Below are 19,626 nucleotides of genomic sequence, written 5' to 3'. Positions count from 1 at the left end.
AGCTGTGTCCAAGGAATGACCCTCACACTTTTGTTTGTTTTTAGCAGCAGAAATAGCAGTGCTTTATCCGAAGTCCACAAAACCCAACAATGCATTCTTGGAAGACAAGAGCATGCTCAGCACAGGGAAGCTGGAGGTCAAAGCTCATGGGGTGGCCCTCCTTCCATCAGGTGCTGTGGTGCTGAAACAACCTCTTAGTCTCTATGGAGCTCAGGTTCCTCATCAGTAAGGTAAAGTGTGTATTGTTCCTCTCTGAAGTCCTGCTGCTTAGGTTCCTCTGAGTCCCTGGGGAACCACACGTGCCCTGGGAACTGAGGCTGAGAGCTGACCTAGTCCCTCCTGTGTCTCCTCCCAGATCCGGAGCTGAGTCCACATCCTGAGAACCCAGAACTGAAGGTGCAGATGAAGGAAGACGAGCAGCTCTCTGGGACGTGAGAATGACCCAGAGAATGATAAGGTAATGTTAGGGTGAAACCAAGTGTGGGTGAGATGAAGGACACATTGTGTCAGAAACCTCAGGGGATACTCAGAAAGGCCTACTCCACTGTCCAGCCCCTGAAGGAGCCGCCTTCCATGAGCACTGACGTCAGGAGAGAAACTGACTCCACAGTGAACCTGTGCACCTGGCCAGGGAGGTCCCTGGATGGAATCAGAGCAGGTTTATGCTGAACACAAGCTTTCCATGCAAACTACAGATCCTGGTAACTTCAGTGTCACCACCAAAAAAAAAGAGAGAGAGAGAGAGAAAGCACACCCTTCCTGCCCTCTTCAGCTAGGTACATTTTTCCACCCATACTCAATTCTGCCATGCAACACACAGCAAAAAACATTAAAATGGCAGTGGTGCAGTTCCACAGCCCCAAAGTAAGGATCCCCACGATCCCCACATGGGGCCAAGACCTATGTACATTGTTCACAATGCTTTTGCTTTCTCTGTGCTATAGTGTGAAAGTACAGAACTCAGTAGCTAAAATAATTAATCATTCATCTGAGAAATTGGAAAAGGACCTGAGTAGACATTACTCCATGAAAGGAATACGCATTGCTACCAGGTTTATGACAAGTTGCCCATTATCAGTACTCATCAGGGAAACACCATTCCAAACCATAGAGGGATATCCCCTCAGAACCATAGGGTCAGCTGTTGTCACAAAGACAAGAGAGAATAAATGTGGGCAAGGGTGTACCAAAAAGGAAACACCTTTACATTATGTGTGGGAATGTTGAGTGGTATGGCCGTTATAGAAAACATTATTGAAATATTTTTGAAATGTTAAACTAGAACTGTCAAATGACCCATTCACCCTCCTTATGGGTATATGTGCAAAGAAAGAAGAAACAAAAAACCGTATCAGCATTTAGTAGATATACCTGCAATCCCTAGTCGATGCCTTATTCATAGAGGCCAAGATGCAAACTGCCTACATGTCCATCAACAGAAGGTTGGTTAAGCAATCTTGCTGACTCTACATTTGGCTTGGAAAGTATATTTTAATAAAAGGATACTACAGACTTTCCATGACACTTTGGAATCACTTGAAGCTTTTGAATCACTCTTATACATGTCTGTGTATAGATATTTATATATGTATATTATGTGTAATACTACATTATACATGATAGATACATAATGATACTTAAATATATATATTTATATGATGGAAAGCTATTCAACTCAAAGATAAAGGAACTCCTGTCATTTGTGAGAAACTGGATGAAATTGGAGGACATTATGGTGAGTGAAATAAACCAGATATAGAAATAATAACACTGCAAGTCTGTCATGTGTGGAGTCTGAAAGAAAAAATGGAAAATGGTTGAATATGTCGAAACAGAGAATATAAGAGAGGTCTTCAAGTTGGTGGAGTGGGAAGAATAGATGTTGACCCAAGAGTACAAAGTAGTAGTTATAGAGAAGAACTAAATCTAGGGTTCTGAAGTTAAGCATGAGAATCTGAGTTATTCGTGGAGCATTCTATTCTCCATTAGAATGAGAAAGTCTGAGAAATTTCTAACAGTAGATTTTGTGGGTTCTTACCATGTGCAGGCACATAAAGGTTAACTGTGAGATGATGAATATTTTATTTACTAGTCTAGAGGAATCATTACACTATGGATATGTACATTACAATATAATTTTTAAATATTTTAATAATTATTTTAAAAGATGTATTATTCTATTTGAAAAGCAGAGTTACAGACAGAGAGGAACACACACACACTGAGAGGGAGAGACCTTGCATCTTCTGTTTCACTCCCCAAGTGCCTACAACAGCCAGGGCTGAGCCAGGCCAAAGCCAGGAGCCCAAAATGCCATCTGGGTATCTCACAAGAGCTCAAGGGCCAAGGACATAAGCCATGTTCCACTGCTTTCCCTGGCACCTCAACAGGGAGCTGGATCAGCTGAAAGTGGAGCCGCTGGGACTCCACCAGCACTCATAGAGGAGACCAGTGTCTCAAGTGGTGGCTTAACCCACTATGCCACAGTGGAGACTCCTACATCTATTTAGACATCAGAATTTAAAATTTCAAAAAAATCCCAGTTTTGATCATCCCCTCAAATGGAAACCTTAAAATGTGCATCTTTTGGGACTGGCATTTCATTCAGCAGTTAACTGGCTTTTGCAATGCTCACATCCTATATTTGAGTGGGGGGTTTGAGTCACCAAAGGGTTTCCTGTCCAGATTCCTGCTAATGTGCACCCTAGGAGGCAGCATGTGATGGATCAAGTATTAGATCTCTTAGTTCTAACGGTACAGTTCAAGAACTTGCCATAGGACCTTAAAATCCCTTAAGCTGCCTGATAAAAAGAGCAGCTTCAGTGTTATAGAGTACATGGATAGGATTAAGTGGTAAAGTGAATATAGAGATAGGATCAAGTGTTAAAGTGATCATATAAATAGGACAAAGTGTTTGGAAACAATAATAGAATTCAAAAGGAGTGAAGAGTCTAATAAGAAAAGTGGTCCATACCGCAGACTCACAGAATGAGTAGCACTGTGAACTCAAAATATCACCTGGTTCCTGGTTTTATTCAAAGGGCAAAAAGACAGAGAAAAGAGATCTCCTATTGACTGGTGTGAACCTAGGAGGCCTGAGCTAACCTGGGCCTGGCCAGGCTGAAACTAGGACAGGGTCCATCAGGATCTCCCACATAGACTGCAGTGACACAAGTACTGGAGCCGTCACTGCTGCCTCACCGTGTGTGCACTACCAGGAAGCTGGAGGGGAGAGCAAAGCAAGGACTCGGTCCCAGACACTCTGATCCAGGTGTGGGCACCCCAGGTGACATCTTAACTGCTGTGCCAAATGCTTGTGCCAATTTCAACCTCTTAGAAGAAAAAATAGTACAAAGTCTTTCAACTTGAATTAGATTACATTTTTTAGTTATTATACCCAAACTACATGTAATAAAAGAATAAATTCATAAAGGTCCCAATATGTCTAATTGCCTGTTCAAAGTCATTGATAAGAAGATGAATAGACAGGCCAACACAGGGAGAAAACATTTTGAAATTGCATATCTGGTATAACAATTCTTTTCAGAGAACTGAAAGAGCTCTCTCAAAATTTCATTCAGAAAAATGAAATGACACATTTATCAAGGAAACGTAAAATTCACCATTTCAAACAGGTAGAAAAGCCTTGAGATCTCTTTAAACAGCAGGTGGGGTGACTTCCTAACAGCCCTGAGAAAGGAAGGCTTGTTGGGACACATTTTCTGTCTTGGTATTTTCATACACATACATGACTATACGAGCGATACATGCTTAGGTGATTTGGGGACACGGTCTGTGGTGTCAGGGCAGGATCTATAACTATGAGACTGGCAGATGGGTAGGTTGTCCCCACCAGTGGGGGTCTTGTGCCTCAACCTAGCTTAGGCCCCTGGAAGGCAGACTTCCAAAGATTCCATGACACGCTCCACCTTCTAATTCTGCGATGGCAACGGCAGACCATTAGCTGCCACACAACAGCCAGTCCTAGCAGAGACTGAGCTACAGGCAGTGCCTTCAATCTAGGCTTTGGCAGTTTTATCCTTGTTTGTCCAGTGAAGAACTTCCCAGTGTCATCGGGCTGTGGATCAGGTGTTTCACATCAGTAAGTGAAGCTGGTTATTGTCACCCCTCAAGCCTACCTGAAACTCTTGGATGTCATTTGTTTGACCCTCGCCTGTGTTTGGGTTTCCTCTCCCCAGTCCCTGTTGTCCTGCTGTGACACACCATCAGCATGGCAGGATCCCACAGCCCTGCATCAGATCCCATGGCAGAACTGAACGACCTCGAATGCCAGCAATTGCGATCCCAGCTGGCAAAGAGCCAACAGGACTGCTGGGAGCTCCAGGAGAAGTTTCTCATAGCTGAGGCTACAAACTTTGCCCTGGCCAGGGAGCTGAAAAAATACAGTAAGTTCTCTCGGGTCATTTCACCACAGTGATGATTGTCCTGTGTCTTCTCCTGAGGAACTAAATGGTTTACCTCACTACGTGATTGTTGTCTTCTTTTTGCTGAACTTAATTTCCCCCTGACCACACTCCCAAGCTGACACACAGGGTTTCGCAAGTTTTCCAAGGTAGCAGTGAGGTGTAGGGTGACAGGACTGCTGAATCTGTCATGGAGTCCTGATGAGGCATAGAGCTGCCTGTTGTCCTCAGGGTCAGGCTCCACCATATTGAGTGCATGTTTATGATCATCCTGTCTGTGTCAGCTCCTGCAGCCTTATACCATCACTGTGGGCCTCATTTCTGGGGCTAACGCATTTCACTCAATTCAAGCTTCCAGTGAGTTCCCATTGGCAAAGCACTGTCCTAGGTCCAGAAGTGGACATGTGTTCAGAGTGAGCAGGATGTGCTTCCAGAGAGACAGAGAGTCTCCTGTGCACTGGAACTCTGGTATCCATGGGAACACCCTCACAACACAGCCTCCCCACTGGGAGAAAGTCCTGCTCCTGGAGCACAAGTTCTTCTCCCAGAAGAGGAAGACGCTGCCTGAGACCTGGGAGTGGGAGCACAGGGTGTAGGGGGGGAATCAGGGCCACTCGCCTGGGTGCTCCCCATTGCCCACCTTCTCTGTAACTTTGATTTCTCTCCCATTCATAGGTGCTATCATAATTCCTGCCTCTGTAGATTGTCACAACCAAATGCGCTCCTTCTTTCCTATACAACTCCAAGGATGGTTCCTTGCTCAGGATCAACAGAATCCATGAGGCCCTTATTGCACTGTTTCTAATTTAGCGGGAACTATACTTTTTCTTGGGCCATATTGCCTCAGGGCCTTACTTTGTTATACATTGTACTCTACACAGTTCCATGAAAGATGGTCCCTTAAGTCTGAAATAACAAACACTTGGAATCTTTCCAAATGCAAGGAAACAGTCCTACACCCTTATCAAGCTCCCAAACATACAAAAGGTGATGACTTCGTGCCCCAGGTTCCTGTTTGACCTGAGAGGCTGCAAGACTTGCTGAGTCCAGTGGCTCATGATTCAGTCTGAGCTCAGGGGCTGGGAACTCTGATTCTGTAAACACCAGTGGAATCACATTGTCAAGTCACCTTCTGTATCTTTGAAGTCCTTTTTTCTCATTTTATTGGGAAATAGCAGGGCCAGCACTGTGGCTTAGCAGATAAAGCTGCTGCCTGCAGTGCTGGCATCCCATATGGGTACTAGTTCAATTCTGGCTGGTCCACTACCAATCCAGCTCTCTGCCATGGCCTAAAAGCAGTAGAAGATAACCAACATGCTTAGGCCCCTGCATCCCCATGGGAAACCTAGAAACAGCTCTTGGCTCCTGGCTTCAGATTGGCACAGCTCCAACCTTGCAGCCATTTGGGGAGTGAACCAGGTGATGGAATCTCTCTCTTCTCTCTCTCTCTGCCTATGTCTCTCTATAAATCTGCCTTTCAAATAAATAAATAAATCTTTTAAAAATAGGAAATTTCAGATGCTATGTAGTGAGGTGATGAAATACAGATGTGAAACCCCCAATCTGGAGCCTGGCCCTGGAGTTCTTTTGGGCTTCAGCAGGCACTGACTACAAAAGCACCTCCCTGAGTTCTGTGTGTCTGTCTTTCCCCAGATTGTGAGAAGTTTAAAAACATCATTGAGTCCATACTGACCAAGAAGCTCCACTTGGAGAAGCCGCTGGCAGAGAAGCCCACGGTCCCAGAGCTGCTCAGGTAAGGGTCTCTGTGTGGGGCAGGCAGGTGGGAGGTGTGTGGGTGTCTCCGGTGGGGCAGCTCAGAAGGGAGAACTGAGGCATCTCAGGCATGGAAAGCCAAGGCACTGTGGCAAACAATGTTCTCCATGTAGGATCACTCTGGGGCCCCAGACAAAGAAGTGGCCATCAAAGGAGGATGCACTTTTCTCTAAGGGAGGAGAGAACTTCCACTTTGCTGATGGCCTTGTCTAAATACAGACAGAGTTTTCAAAATGCTTCCATAACCTAGTCAGCTCATGTCATGAGCCTTGTGTGGTCTCTGACAACATACAGAGGAGTGCTAATTGTTCAATTAACAGCAGGAGTCACTGTGCACTGACTCCCCATGCAGGACCTCTGTCCTCAATGAGTTGTATTAAAAGAGAGTTACAATGAAACATTTCTCAAACAGTTTTTATTCTTGTGTGGGTGTGTGTGCCAATTGTTGAAATTGTTACTTAATATAGAGCTGGTCTTCTGTCTACAAAGTTCATTGAAAATGCATCTTAATGGAGAATAAGATTGAGAAGTAGAGAGGGAAGAGGAGCTGGGCTGGGCATGTGGGTGGTACCCTGGGTATGGGGAGAAGAATAACTCTATTCCTAAAGTTGTCTTATGAAATGTATATTCCTTAAAATAAATGAATGAATAAATTTTTAGAAAGAAATGGTAAAAATTAATTTTACTATGAAAGTAAAAGTGAATAGGTACTTTGAAAAAATTCTCCCTTCAGGAGAAATTAAAATGAAAATACATTTTTCCCTCCTCAATTACTGTTTATTTCCCTAATAAAATGGTATGAATAGATAATAATAAAAAAAAAAGACATCATGGAGTCCACGTTGACCAAGAAGCTACACGTGGAGAGCCCCTGCCACAGCAGCCCAGGTCTGCTGAGCTGCTCAGGTAAGGCTCTCTGTGTAGGGCAGGCAGGTGAGGATGTGTTTCACTAGTGGGCAGCCCAAATCAAAAACAGCCAGCCTGTGCCAAACAAGGGCAGAGAGTTACAGCAAAGCCCCATGTCTCAGACGTTATGAAACAAGGAGGGAGCAGAGGAATCTGAATTCAGAGCTGCAAGTGCGGAGAGTCTGTAAGTAAGGTGTCCACGTGGATGGGCTCCCATGGGGCCCTCCTGTTTACTCTCTCTTCTGCAACAGGAAATCCCCGTGGCTGTGTTTCTGGGAATCCAGTCACCAGTTAGCTTTGGTCCTCTGTAGGTGGTGCTATGCCTGTTCTCTCTTCCTCCCATGTGCTCATGGTTCCCTTAGTGTGGAGGTGCTTTTCTGTGGGCACTCACCTCGAGATGGAGCTGCATTGGGTTTTCTCAGGGGAGGAGAGGGGATGCTGGACTCCTCTGTTTGGTCATCTTGCAATCAATCCTCATTTACCCTTAGTCACCATCACTTCCTGATATAGAAGACTGATGCTTAGCTTGGCCCTGCCAGACCTTTATTCTTGTTTCTTGCCATGTAACCCCTGCGTGCACCATGGTTCCCAGTCACTGCACTGTACACTGTGTGTCTTCCTACATGGAAATGCCTGTGGCTGGAAGCAGGAACTGAATTAGCACCTTTATGAAGGCAGACGAGGAAGGAAGAATCCTTGCACTGTTGATAGAAAATAACCCTAATAGAATCTCAGGAATTGTGACAAGATCTTTCTCTAAAAGTGGGAGCAAAGCCTTGTGTTGCCCTTTGCTGTTCTTGGCACAGGTATTTCTCCAAACCTGAGTGGTGATGCTGGTGGAGGGCTCTATAAGGCATTGTTATGAAAATCTGTGGAAACACAGAGAACCTAACACTCATCCCTTCCCATCTAGAACTTTCTCCACTCTTGCACCTTAGGCATTGCCGTGGCATCCTTGAAGATCAGGACCAAGAACTTTCCCAGTTACGTCCAAAGGTCCAAAGGGGGAGAAATCTAGACCACATCCTGCAGCAGTACCTGAAGGACGTGCTCACCGTGCATGACCCTGAGACCTGTACGGGGCAGGGCTTCCGACGACTGCTCACTGAGGCTGTCCGGCTGTCAGTGAGCCTTGAGGACCTGCTTGGAGCAGGTAAGCTGGGCACAGGCTGTCATCTGAGAAGCCTCCAGGGTTCAGATGCATTCATCTCTCTGCCATGGGCATTTGCCTCAGCTCTTCTTGGTACTGAACATGTGTGCCATGACAAGGTCAGCTCTGCTTGGGAAAAACAGGTAGGGGCAGAGAAGTCTTTCAAGTGTGCAGTATCCCAAAGCTCTCCTCCCTTCCTGATTGTGGTGGGCCTTTGGGGGAAGAGGCAGGGTCCATCCTCATATCAAGACCAGAAAGACCTTGTGAAGTGAGGCCGCTGTTAGGCTGAACACAGTCACTGAGCTAAGTTGAATGGAAGCCTCCAGCTCTGTGCTCAGTGTGGTTTTCAAATGGTAGACAGCTGATTGCTTTCTCCATCCAGGATTTCTCTCTCCTCATTCACTAAATGGAGCAAAAACTCTGGGGCAGAGCAGATGTAACCTTCAAAGGTGGAAGCTGTTGCTTGTATGTTTCCCAATAGGACAAAGGCCCTCCTCTCCCTGGGAGTGCCAGACCAGGCACTAGAGTTAGTAGAACTTCAGTGAGGAAAGCTGTTGAGAAGGGACTCGTAACACAGAGAGAATTTCCTCTAATGATACAGCAGAGAAAACGTGGAGGGCCTGTGAGGGAGGGATGGAAGTCGGGTTCTTTGCTTCTTCCTGACAGATGGAGGTTCTCTGTGAGACCCATGGGAACATAGAACCCATGCCTTGGACTCCCACTAGTGGCAGGATGAGGAATAACAGGCAGAAGTCCCAGGGAAGCTTGAGAAGCTTCCAGTGATATGGGAGCAAAGGATGTTGGCCTAGTTTCAGGCAGAATCTGCCATGGTTCTGATCTCCAAGTGCAGAGACACAAAACCTGATGGACCACAAGAGAATGGCAAGGTGTTTCTTTAAACACAGAACATTTGAAGTTTTTGTCCACTGTTTGCCCATATGTAGATATTCATATGCACACAGAGGCCACCTTGATTGTAGTGGGGGGGTGATAATATCTGATTGGACATTCCTGAATTTGTTTACAGAAAATATTGAAGAGGAGGAAACACCAGCACAAGGACCTGTTGCTGACAGGTAATAGTGAGTGATTAGGAGCTGGCAACAAATGGGCAAGGATGCACAGGGTCTCCTAAAGAATAGAAAAGGGGCCGAGACAGTCATGGAGTTGAGACACACGCAGAAACACAACTGCAGACTGTGTTGAGTCCTTCCTTGCCAACTAGGAAATCCCCCTGTTAAAGTAGTTATCTGTTGTCCTGGTCCTAGTTGCTGATAGGATCCATCATGAACTCACAGCTTTAGGTGTTGCCTGCACACAAAAGGAACCCCTGTTCTCTGCTTTCTGGAAAAGCGAGAAAGATGCGCATCTGCTTTCTACTGAGTTAGCTGAAGTTCTCATCAGAGAAAACTAGCAAAGAGGCAATGTGCAAAGGGTGCAGTTAGGAAGAATCCAGCCAGGTTCAACTGCAGAAAAGCACTTCTACAAACCATGTTTGCTGTCCTGTGACTTGGTTAAGAGAAGGCCCAGAAGGTAGCACATCTCTAGAATCTGCCAAGCCCCTAAGACCTTGATCACATGGCTGCAGGACACTGCAACAACCCAACCTGAGCACAGGGTGTCAGCCCGCGCGGCTGTCAATGTGTGCTTGTGCTGTGACTGTGCCATGCAGCAACAGTGGAGGCTGCTTCCTCATTAGCTGCTGTGTATTGAGTGTGATGAGCAGAGGTTGATCTCTTCCCAGGCCCTCTCCCCATAGGCAGCCACACGGTGTCCAGAGTGGGGGGAACCACCTCTATGCTGTCCGTGACCGATCCCTTATGCACCCCATCCAAACCAGCCAACTCCCTAGTGTCTCTTCCTTCTTGGTTTCATCTCTGTCATCCTTATCCCACCTGGCTTCTCAGGGAGCTCTTGGAAGTGGATGAAATGGAAACCCCACAAAGTTCACAGCAGGAAACATCTATCACTGGTGCTGTTGACCACCTGCCGAGTGACTCCTGCCTGCCTGAGGGCACTGTGCAAATGTCTCCTGATGCTGAGGACACCCACGGTGTGCTAGGTGTAGATGGGGAACATGCTTGTTCACACAAGAAAGAAGAACCTGTCACCGTTCTCCCAGGTAGCCTCTCCATTCTTTGTACACAATGACTCTCAGGTGGAGGGTTGCTTTTGAGCACAGGCCCTGCAGACACAAGTTGGTTTCCATCAGGGTCCAGGTTGTGGCACTGAACATAGACATCAGGAGAGTCCAGGAGCTTCCCTCCCCTCAGAGGCTGTTTGTCTCACTGTACCCTAGCCTATGGGAACATACAGAGGCCCTGTGTAGGAAGTGCCTTTCAGACACTCTAACTTAGAAATAATGCCTGCTGTCACATGCAGTGATATCATTCTGTTCTACTACTGCATCCCTGGAGTTCTAGCCCCATGCAGGCTTTTGGTAACACTTCCCATGTATAGGACAGGTTGTGATCCTAGTTTCCCTACTTCCATCCCTAGTCTCTATCTCCTTTAAGACAGCTTATCTTAGCTATGCAATCATCTCAAAACCAGGACATAAAGTCTTTTATACTGTACTTCCTGTACATTTCAAAAAACATAGCTGAATCCAGGAACGTCCCTACAAAATCAGTGCTCAATGTTTCTCTATAACTGCATAGATTTATTTATGTGAGGTGTTATGGAGTTCATTAAGCCTTCTATAGAAACTCCTCTACCCTTATTCACCATGATCAGTCTGATAGGATGAGTCAGTAACATAGCAACACTCCTAGATTTTAGATACATAAATCCTAAAGGGCCTGGGGAGAGAGCTCTTGAATTGCTTGTATTGTTCCCATAGACAAGAGGGAGATTATTCATGAGCAGCTCTTAGAATAGCCAAGATTCTGTGTGGCATCAAACAGGTTTCAATTCCAGGGCATGCAGACTCCATGCATAGCTCTCTCCCAGTGTTCTACCTCCTCTCCACAGTCAGCAACCTGGGTCCTTTAATGAGAGCAGCCTGATGACTACAGTTTGCCTCCTGGAAAGTTCTTGGGCTGTGAGCTTAGAATCCCTGAGGACCATTGCAGGCAGTTTCTAAGGGTTCTGGGCAGAGGTTATTGAGATGCTGATCCAACTGTGAACAGGGAGATTTGACCCCTTGCCCAGGATGGCTCACCCAGCCCATCTCCTGATGTTGACTTAGTCCTCCTGGAGGATTTCTGTCACAGTCTCCTGTTCTCACATGAGAACAATCTGTCCCCTTGGTAGTAGTGGCCATTGAATACCCATATCTGACCTAAAACCTGCTTAACCTGGTCAATCTTTCTGAATTTGTTTGCAGAAAATCAATATCACGAAGTGGAGATACAAGAGCAAGTTGTCACACACACTTCCAGGTAACTCGGAGGCAGAGCAGACAGTGTAGCATGGACTACTAGGGAATCGAAATGCTGGAGAAACTGGTGACTAGAGCCAGTTGGAACATTCAGCCAATAATGAAATGGCTCTGTTCATAATGTTCCCTTTTGCATTGTTTCCCTCTATATTCCCCCTTTGAAAATCCCTCACATATTTTAACCTGTAGTCTGATGACAAAGTCACTTCTGTACCTGTGATGCGTGTCTTCAGTGTCTCTGCCCTCCCATCTCAGCAGGGAGCTCCCAGAGGAGCAAGAGCAGGAAGACCCAGATGACTCACTGGACGAGTGCTACCTCACTCCCTCGATTTCTCCAGTCGTTTCTGAGCTTGACCATTCCACGTGGAGCAGCTGGTGCTCCCTGGAGCAGCAGGACATGCTCTCTGCTCCAGATGCAAATGGTGAGTCCCCCACTGTGAGGTGATACAACCCCCTCTGCTTGCCAAGGAGCCCGCACTATCCTTGCACTCATCACTCCCACCTGACTGAGAGGGCTCCTGGACATGGGATGGTCTGAGACATTCCCAGCATCTGTTCTTTTTCAACCAGTCTGTTGCACAGGTGTGGTTGGCCCATCCAGCCTTGCTGTCCTCCCATTCCTTGTGTGGCTTTGTCACTCAGATTCCAGTGCTCAGTCATTGCCAGAAGAATGTCACAGATGCACACCAACCTAAGCAGCACATCTCATGCTTGTCTCTGCCGTCTGTTCTGAATGAAGCAGACCCCTCTGCCCCCTGCAGTGTTGATCACACGAGTCATTCCCCATCCCTGTCATGTGACATTGTTTCCTGTCAGAGCCAGCAGCATGCTCATCTCCATTGCAGTCAAGATACTCCCCCTGTTTCATTGAACCCAACCACGTTGTCTGTCCCTTCAACGTTGGCATCATTTCACCTACCACACGTAAAGAATGTTCTGCCATTCCTTTAGTAGTGTGTCCCCAGGCTGCAGGTCTGAGACCTGTGCTTAGAGATTCCATGAGTAGCCAAGTTTTCTCTTGTGCTGCACACATGCACTCTGATACCCAGAACTGAAAATTCACCTGTTCCACCTTTTATCTTATCCTCAATGCACAAAATATGGTAAACCACAAAATACCAAGATAGCTTGTTTGAGAAGCATGGGCACTGCACTTCCTCTCATGGAAAGGAATCACACTAGGAACCAAGCGACTCCAGAGAATATTATTTTAGATTTGATTTTACCTTCTGAAAGGCAGAATTAGAGAGAGAAATAGGGAGAGAGAGAGAGAAAGAGGGGCAACTCTTGCATACTCTGGTCTGCTCCCCACATGGCCACAATGGCATCGACTGGACCAGGCCCAGGGAGGAACTAGGAGTTTCCTCCAGGTCTCCTATGTGGGTGCAGGGCCCAAGTACTGAACCATCTTCTACTGCATTCCCGGGTACATTAGAGGGATCTGGACCAGAAGTAGAACAGCCAGGACTTGAACCGGCATTCACATGGGATCCTGGGGTTAAAGGCAGCAGCTTCACCTGCTATGCCGCAGCACCCACACTTGGGAAAATTTGTTTCATTTCTGTAGGGAATCAGGTCAGTGATTATTGGTGTGATGACTGGAGGAATAGGGAGGTTTACCTCATGTGTCAAGAGAAATGAACAAGCTAGTTCCCTCAGAAATGACCTCCACCCTCTAGACAATTCCTATCTGAGGAGTCGGCAGTGACACTGAGGATACTGGTGTGCTGTGCTAGTGCTGGACAGCGCATTGTACAGGCTTTGAGGGGATCAATCTGGATGACTGTGCCTATTTGAATTCATTTGCAGAAAAGAAACATGACAATGATGAAGTGCAAGAGGAAACACAAGCCCTGTCACACACCAGGTGAGTCTTAGGAACCCTGGGCAGCGAGCTTAGTGCTGACACGGGCAGACTCCAGGTCCAGAGAAGAAGAGCAGTGCCACTGTGCATCTCCCATCCATTGAGCCAACCCAGTGGTACCCCGTCAGCACTGCTGTCTGCCATCATTAGGGTACCAGTCTGGGTTTCCACTTCTCCCTACCTTTTCCATGTAGTGACCTGCAGCAGGCTGACTCCATGAAGGAGCCTCTCCAGGGATTCCTTGCCATCATTGCCTCTCACGTGCAGTGAAGGGCAGGGTGCTGCTCACAGGTCTCCTCTTCTCATGAGCTTCTCTGCCCCCCATTCATCATGTGAAATCACCCGACAGAAACTAGTGCCTCAGCACTGAGAATAAGACTGACGGCTAAAGCCGTGATAGTCTCCAGTATCCCAAAAGGGGAATTCATTGACTCTGCATGTAATTTACATAAATCTGTGGAAGCCAGTTTTCATTTTCCAAATACTCATGGGTACTAGTGGACCAACTGAGAGTCATTTCTCCAGGCTGAGTCCCTAACGACCTCATCACAGAGGAAATCCTCTGTTTCTCTCTGCTTCTGTCTCCATATCCTTTCAATATCTCTGCTACTCACTTACACCTCAAACCTAACACTCTTTCTCCAAGAAGATGAGAGTTCTGTTTACCTGTTGACTTTACATTGACTTCAAGCAGTACAAATAAGCATAAAGAAGTCTACAAGCACACATAGATTTAATAAAATTTAATATTTGGCTGTAGTTGATTCATGTGTAAATATTATATATCTACACATACTTACTATTCTCAGTGAAGGCAGTGGGGTTTCTGTTTCACCTGGCTTTCTGTTTGCCACGTGCTTCCTATGAGCACTTCATTTTTCCTCACATGAAAGCTGCCTGTGTTAACGTTCAGTTCGTCTACTCCAGGTGGTCAGCAAGGAGCCTCCTCAAATGGAAGACATTGCATCCTGTCTACACCGTTAGTAGCCAGTCTTCCCCAGACAGGGACAAAGTTGTGGGTGGCCCCTTGCTCGGCCCAGCCTCTTCTGCAAGCCTCCTCTTTGGAACAGCTTGGAAAGGGGCTTTCTGTTCCCTCTATGTTTCTCACCCACCTTTCCCTCCCTCCAGTCTCATCAGGGAGATTCCAGAGATTGAAGATCAAGATGTCTCACAAGACTCTCACGGTATGTGTTTGACTCCTGCACTTCTTCCGGAAGCTTCTGACTGGTCCCATTCTAGGAGCACCTGGTCCTCACTGGAGAAACAGCCTGTCTGCTCTGCTCTTGTAGACAGTGAGTGCTCCATTGTGAACAGGAACACTCCATTGGTCTCCCAGGTGGCCTCTGTAGTCTTGGGTTGCTGCACCTGTGTTGGGTGAGACAGACCACTGTGCACTCAGGCCCTGGGCACTTATCTCAGTCTGGATGTGGCTTTTGGGTGGAGTTTGTTCATAGTCATCAAACGGGGGAATCCCTTGGCTGTCACCAGGCCCACTTTCAAGGTGCAGCTTTTGACGTCAAGACAGGGAAGGAGGGGATGGGAACGCAGGATGGCAACCACTGCGCCACCAGCATCTCTCTTGGAGAGGCTTGTTTAACAAGTCACTGTGATGTTCTTAATTTTAGCAACAGTTGCAATTGTAAACAGCATCCTCCAAACTTCTCAGGCTTAAAGCTTTGGCAGTCTGTACAATGTTTCCTTAGTTATCTGATACTAGGTATCCTTGGTCGGCAGACTGTTTTCTCTGAAGCAGCTTGGTTCCAACCACAGCAGTCCAGTCCCGCACCTGTGTCCATGGTGTGGTTTTCATCTTCTGCTTCACAGCACTGATTTGTGCTCATATGAGGTCTGTAGTTTTAATCCAGTGTCTAAACTTGGCATTTTATTCTCATGCAAAGCCTCCATAACCTTGCACCAGGACAGGAATCTATTCAGTATCTGAGTGAGGCTGAGGGGTCCCTCACATCATCACAGGCAGAGGGCCTCTTGTTGAGTAGGAGCCTTGGAGTATTGCTTCATGGGGGTTGGGGGGCAGAGAAAAAGTCCAATTTCCTTGAATCTGAGCTTCGATGAGGTTTTACACTTTCAGGAGGAATCTTTAGGGTTTGAGGCACCTTCACTCATCAAATCATTCTGTAGGAAAAGCAAGAAATCCTGATGCCCTTCCCTGTTTCTCAGTGTTCTGGAGTAGAATTGGCAATGACAGTTGTCCCCCCAGTGCTATAGATCAGCAGGCACCTTTCCTTGGTGAGACCATGTGCTTTTCCTCTGTGGAGACATACAGAGATGTGCAGAGTCATCCCAGGACACAGCGATCCACACCCAGCTGTGAAGGCCACTCTCATGGGCATCTGTACTGTGCTACACCCTGTGCCGTCCTCATCCATGCAACCCTCACTGGACCTCTCCTGGTGGAGATTCTGTCCCCACCTTGGGGAGAGGATCCTGAGGCTCAACAAGGTCACTCTCCCAGGTCACCCCACCTTGTGTGCGTTGCAATCAGAGACCACTCCTTTGCCTGGCCCTTGTCTGTAGGCTCAGTCCACTTGTTTTCAGCAGACATGCCAGCGATGTGGCTGCTATGGGTATTCATACTTAAAACTTTTCTTCTGTAACAAATTGTGTTGAGAGAATCTCAAATATCAGTAGAAAAGTTCTGGTCTGCAAACAAGAACTTCTAAAGTTCCTGCAAACATCTCCCACTAGGAAGGCATCGGTGTGCTTCGTCCCTGAGCAGGGTCCGCACCTCATTGAGGTTCTCAGATAGAACTCCAGCTCAGCATTGCCCAATGGCCTGAAAGTTCCTGGTCTCTCCCCTCGGACTTTTTGCACTCAGGCTCCCAGTGAGGCATGCCCATCTGCATTTCTGTCGAAAGTGGTTGCTGTTTCACAGAACAGAGTTCCCTGGATGAACGTTTCTAGGCTCCAGTTGTGCCTGGGATGTCTGACTGCAAGCATACAGGAGCTGCTTATGCTCAGAAAGCCAGAGCAGATTGCTGGGCAGTTTATGTACAGAATGATCCCTTTTGAGAGCAGGTAAACCTTCATCTCTGTCCCTGGTGACTGCTCCGTCCTTGTACTCCTATCCCCACTGAGGATGAGTGAAGTCATTGCTACGTGCCAGACCTACAGACTTGTGGTTGTAGACTCAAAATCCTGAATTGAGCTGTAAGCAGGAGTTAGAATTCATATTGTTTATTTGTTATGGAACAGAGCTGTGAGCATTTCACAGCAAGCTCAGCAGCATGTGCCCCGGTGGTGTTTGCTCCCTCCTGGTTGGAACCTTGGAGGATCACTGTCGCCACGTGCTTACTTTTTCTTCAATCCCAAACCTCAGCTCTGCCCTTTGACATCCATGCTTGTCCAGGCCACAGCATCCATATAGGCATCTCTGTCATTCATGTTCTCAATGGCGTTTCCATTTGAAGATGAATTGACTAGGGAAGAGTTCATCCAGAAATACATGCTCTTGAATTGCTTGTATTGTTCCCATAGAGAAGAGAGAGATTATTCATGAGCAACTCTGAGAATAACCAAGATTCTGTGTGGCATCAAACAGGTGTCAATTCCAGGGCATGCAGACTCCATGCATAGCTTTCTCCCAGTGTTCTAGCACCTCTCCACAGTCAGCAACCTGGGTCCTTTAATGAGAGCAGCCTGACAACTGCAGTTTGCCTCCTAGAAAGTTCTTGGGATGTGAGCTTAGAATCCCTGAGGACCATTGCAGGCAGTTTCTAAGGGTTCTGGACAGAGGTTATTGAGATGCTGATCCAACTGTGAACAGGGAGATTTGACCCCTTGCCCAGGATGGCTCACCAAGCCCATCTCCTGATGTCAACTTAGTCCTCCTAGAGGATTTCTGTCACAGTCTCCTGTTCTCACACGAGAGCAATCTGTACCCTTGGTAGTAGTGGCCATCGGATACTCATATCTGACCCAAAACCTGCTTAACCTGGTCAATCTCTCTGAATTTGTTTGCAGAAAATCAATATCATGGAGTGGAGGTACAAGAGCAAGTTGTCACATACACTTCAAGGTAACTCGGAGGCAGAGCAGACAGTGTGGCATGGACTACTAGGGAATTAGAAGCCAGTCTTCCCCAGATAGGGACAAAGTTGTGGGTGGCCCCTTGCTCAGCCTAGCCACTTCTGGAAGCCTCCTCTTAGGAACAGCTTGGAAAGGGGCTTTCTGTTCCCTCTATGTTTCTCACCCACCTTTCCCTCCCTCCAGTCTCATCAGGGAGATTCCAGAGATTGAAGATCAAGATGTCTCACAAGACTCTCACGGTACGCGTTTGACTCCTGCACTTGTTCCGGAAGCTTCTGACTGGCCCCATTCTAGGAGCACCTGGTCCTCACTGGAGAAACAGCCTGTCTGCTCTGCTCTTGTTGTAGACAGTGAGTGATCCATTGTGAAAAGGGAACACTCCACTGGTCTCCCAGGTGGCCTCTGTAGTCTTGGGTTGGTGCACCTGTGTTGGGTGAGACAGACCACTGTGCACTCAGTCCCTGGGGACTTATCTCAGTCTGGATGTGGCTCTTGGGTGGAGTTTGTTCATAGTCATCAAATGGGGGAATCTCTCGGATGTCACCAGGCCCACTTTCAAAGTGCACCTTTGACGTCAAGACAGGGAAAGAGGGGATGGGAACTCAGGATGGCAAACACCAAGCCACCACCATCTCTCTTGGAGAGGCTTTTTAACAAGTCACTGTGATGTTCTTAATTTTAACAACAGTTGCAATTGTAAACAGCATCCTCCAAACTTCTCAGGCTTAAAGCTTTGGCAGTCTGTACAATGTTTCCTTAGTTATCTGATACTAGGTATCCTTGGTCGGCAGACTGTTTTCTCTGAAGCAGCGTGGTGCTAACCACAGCAGTCCAGTCCCACACCTGTGTCCATGGTGTGGTTTTCATCTTCTGCTTCACAGCACTGATTTGTGCTCATATGAGGTCTGTAGTTTTAATCCAGTGTCTAAACTCGACATTTTTTTCTCATGCAAAGCCTCCATAACGTTGTACCAGGACAGGAATCTATTCAGTATCTGAGTGAGGCTGCGGGGTCCCACACGTCATCACAGGCAGCGTGCCTCTTGTTGAGTAGGAGCCCTGGAGTATGGCTTCATGGGGGGGGGGGGGCAGAGAAAAAGTCCAAATTCCTTGAATCTGAGCTTTGATGAGGTTTTACACTTTCTCTCAGCAGGAATCTTTAGGGTTTGAGGCACCTTCACTCATCAAATCATTCAGTAGGAAAATCATGAAATCTTGATGCCCTTCCCTGTTTCTCAATGTTCTGCAGTAGAATTGGCAATGACTGTTGTCCCCCCAATGCTATAGATCAGCAGGCACCTTTCCTTGGTGAGACCATGTGCCTTTTCTCTGTACAGACATACAGAGATGTGCAGAGTCATCCCAGGTCACAGTGATTCACACCCAGCTATGAAGGCCACTCTCATGGGCATCTGTGCTGTGCTAGACCCTGTGCTGTCCTGATCCATGCAACCCTCACTGGCCCTCTCCTGGTGGAGATTCTGTCCCCACCTTGGGGAGAGGATCCTGAGGCTCAACAAGGTCACTCTCCCAGGTCACCCCACCTTGTGTGCATTGCAATCAGAGACCACTCCTTGGCCTGCCCCTTGTCTGTAGGCTCAGTCTACTTGTCTTCAGCAGACATGCCAGTGATGTGGCTGGTATGGGTACTCACACTTAAAACTTTTCTTCTGTAATAAACTGTGTTGAGAGAATTTCAAATATCAGTAGAAAAGTTCTGGTCTGCAAACAAGAACATCTAAAGTCCCTGCACAACATCTGCCACTTGGAAGATGTTGGTGTGCTTCATCCCTGAGCAGGGTCAGCAGCTCATTGTGGCACTCCAGATAGAGCTCTAGCTCAGGAGTGTCCCATGGCCTGAAAGTTCCTGGTCTCTCCCCTCGGGCTTTTTGCACTCAGGGTCCCAGTGAGGCCTTGAACTTGTCTTTGCCACAGACCAGTGGTTGTGTGGCTTTGTCTCAGAAACACCCAGTGCCAGGGCTGGGCAGTCATGAGGAAGCAGGCAAGTGCACAACACTGTCTCAGGAGGGAGATGTGTGTGCTAGGCCAAAGCAATGCCTTACAGCCCACCTGGGATTTC

The 19,626-nt window shown here is 47.1% G+C and overlaps 1 protein-coding gene across 7 annotated transcripts in view; it reads left to right on the top strand.

Annotated features, from left to right (window-relative positions):
- LOC108177635 (neuroblastoma breakpoint family member 6) overlaps positions 1–19,626 on the top strand; it is a 28,330-nt gene that overhangs the window by 4,008 nt on the left and 4,696 nt on the right. For 2 of the 7 annotated variants that reach the window (XM_070076822.1, XM_070076821.1), the window contains 11 exons: positions 48–230; positions 356–457; positions 4,200–4,406; positions 6,078–6,177; positions 8,042–8,256; positions 9,281–9,329; positions 10,161–10,375; positions 11,582–11,636; positions 11,891–12,057; positions 13,445–13,502; positions 14,628–17,785. In XM_070076822.1, coding sequence (XP_069932923.1) covers positions 4,232–4,406; positions 6,078–6,177; positions 8,042–8,256; positions 9,281–9,329; positions 10,161–10,375; positions 11,582–11,636; positions 11,891–12,057; positions 13,445–13,502; positions 14,628–14,877 — 1,284 coding nt within the window. In that variant the 5' untranslated portion in view covers positions 48–230; positions 356–457; positions 4,200–4,231 and the 3' untranslated portion in view covers positions 14,878–17,785. Of the gene's footprint in view, positions 1–44; positions 231–355; positions 458–1,646; positions 1,736–3,463; positions 4,103–4,199; positions 4,407–6,077; positions 6,178–8,041; positions 8,257–9,280; positions 9,330–10,160; positions 10,376–11,581; positions 11,637–11,890; positions 12,058–13,444; positions 13,503–14,627; positions 17,786–19,626 lie in introns of those variants that run through there. The other 5 variants (XM_070076820.1, XM_070076819.1, XM_070076825.1 and 2 more) reach the window with 4 other exon arrangements.

Source organism: Oryctolagus cuniculus, chromosome 7 (assembly GCF_964237555.1).
Source record: "Oryctolagus cuniculus chromosome 7, mOryCun1.1, whole genome shotgun sequence".
Taxonomy (NCBI): domain Eukaryota; kingdom Metazoa; phylum Chordata; class Mammalia; order Lagomorpha; family Leporidae; genus Oryctolagus; species Oryctolagus cuniculus.
This window is presented reverse-complemented; position numbering and strand designations above follow the sequence as displayed.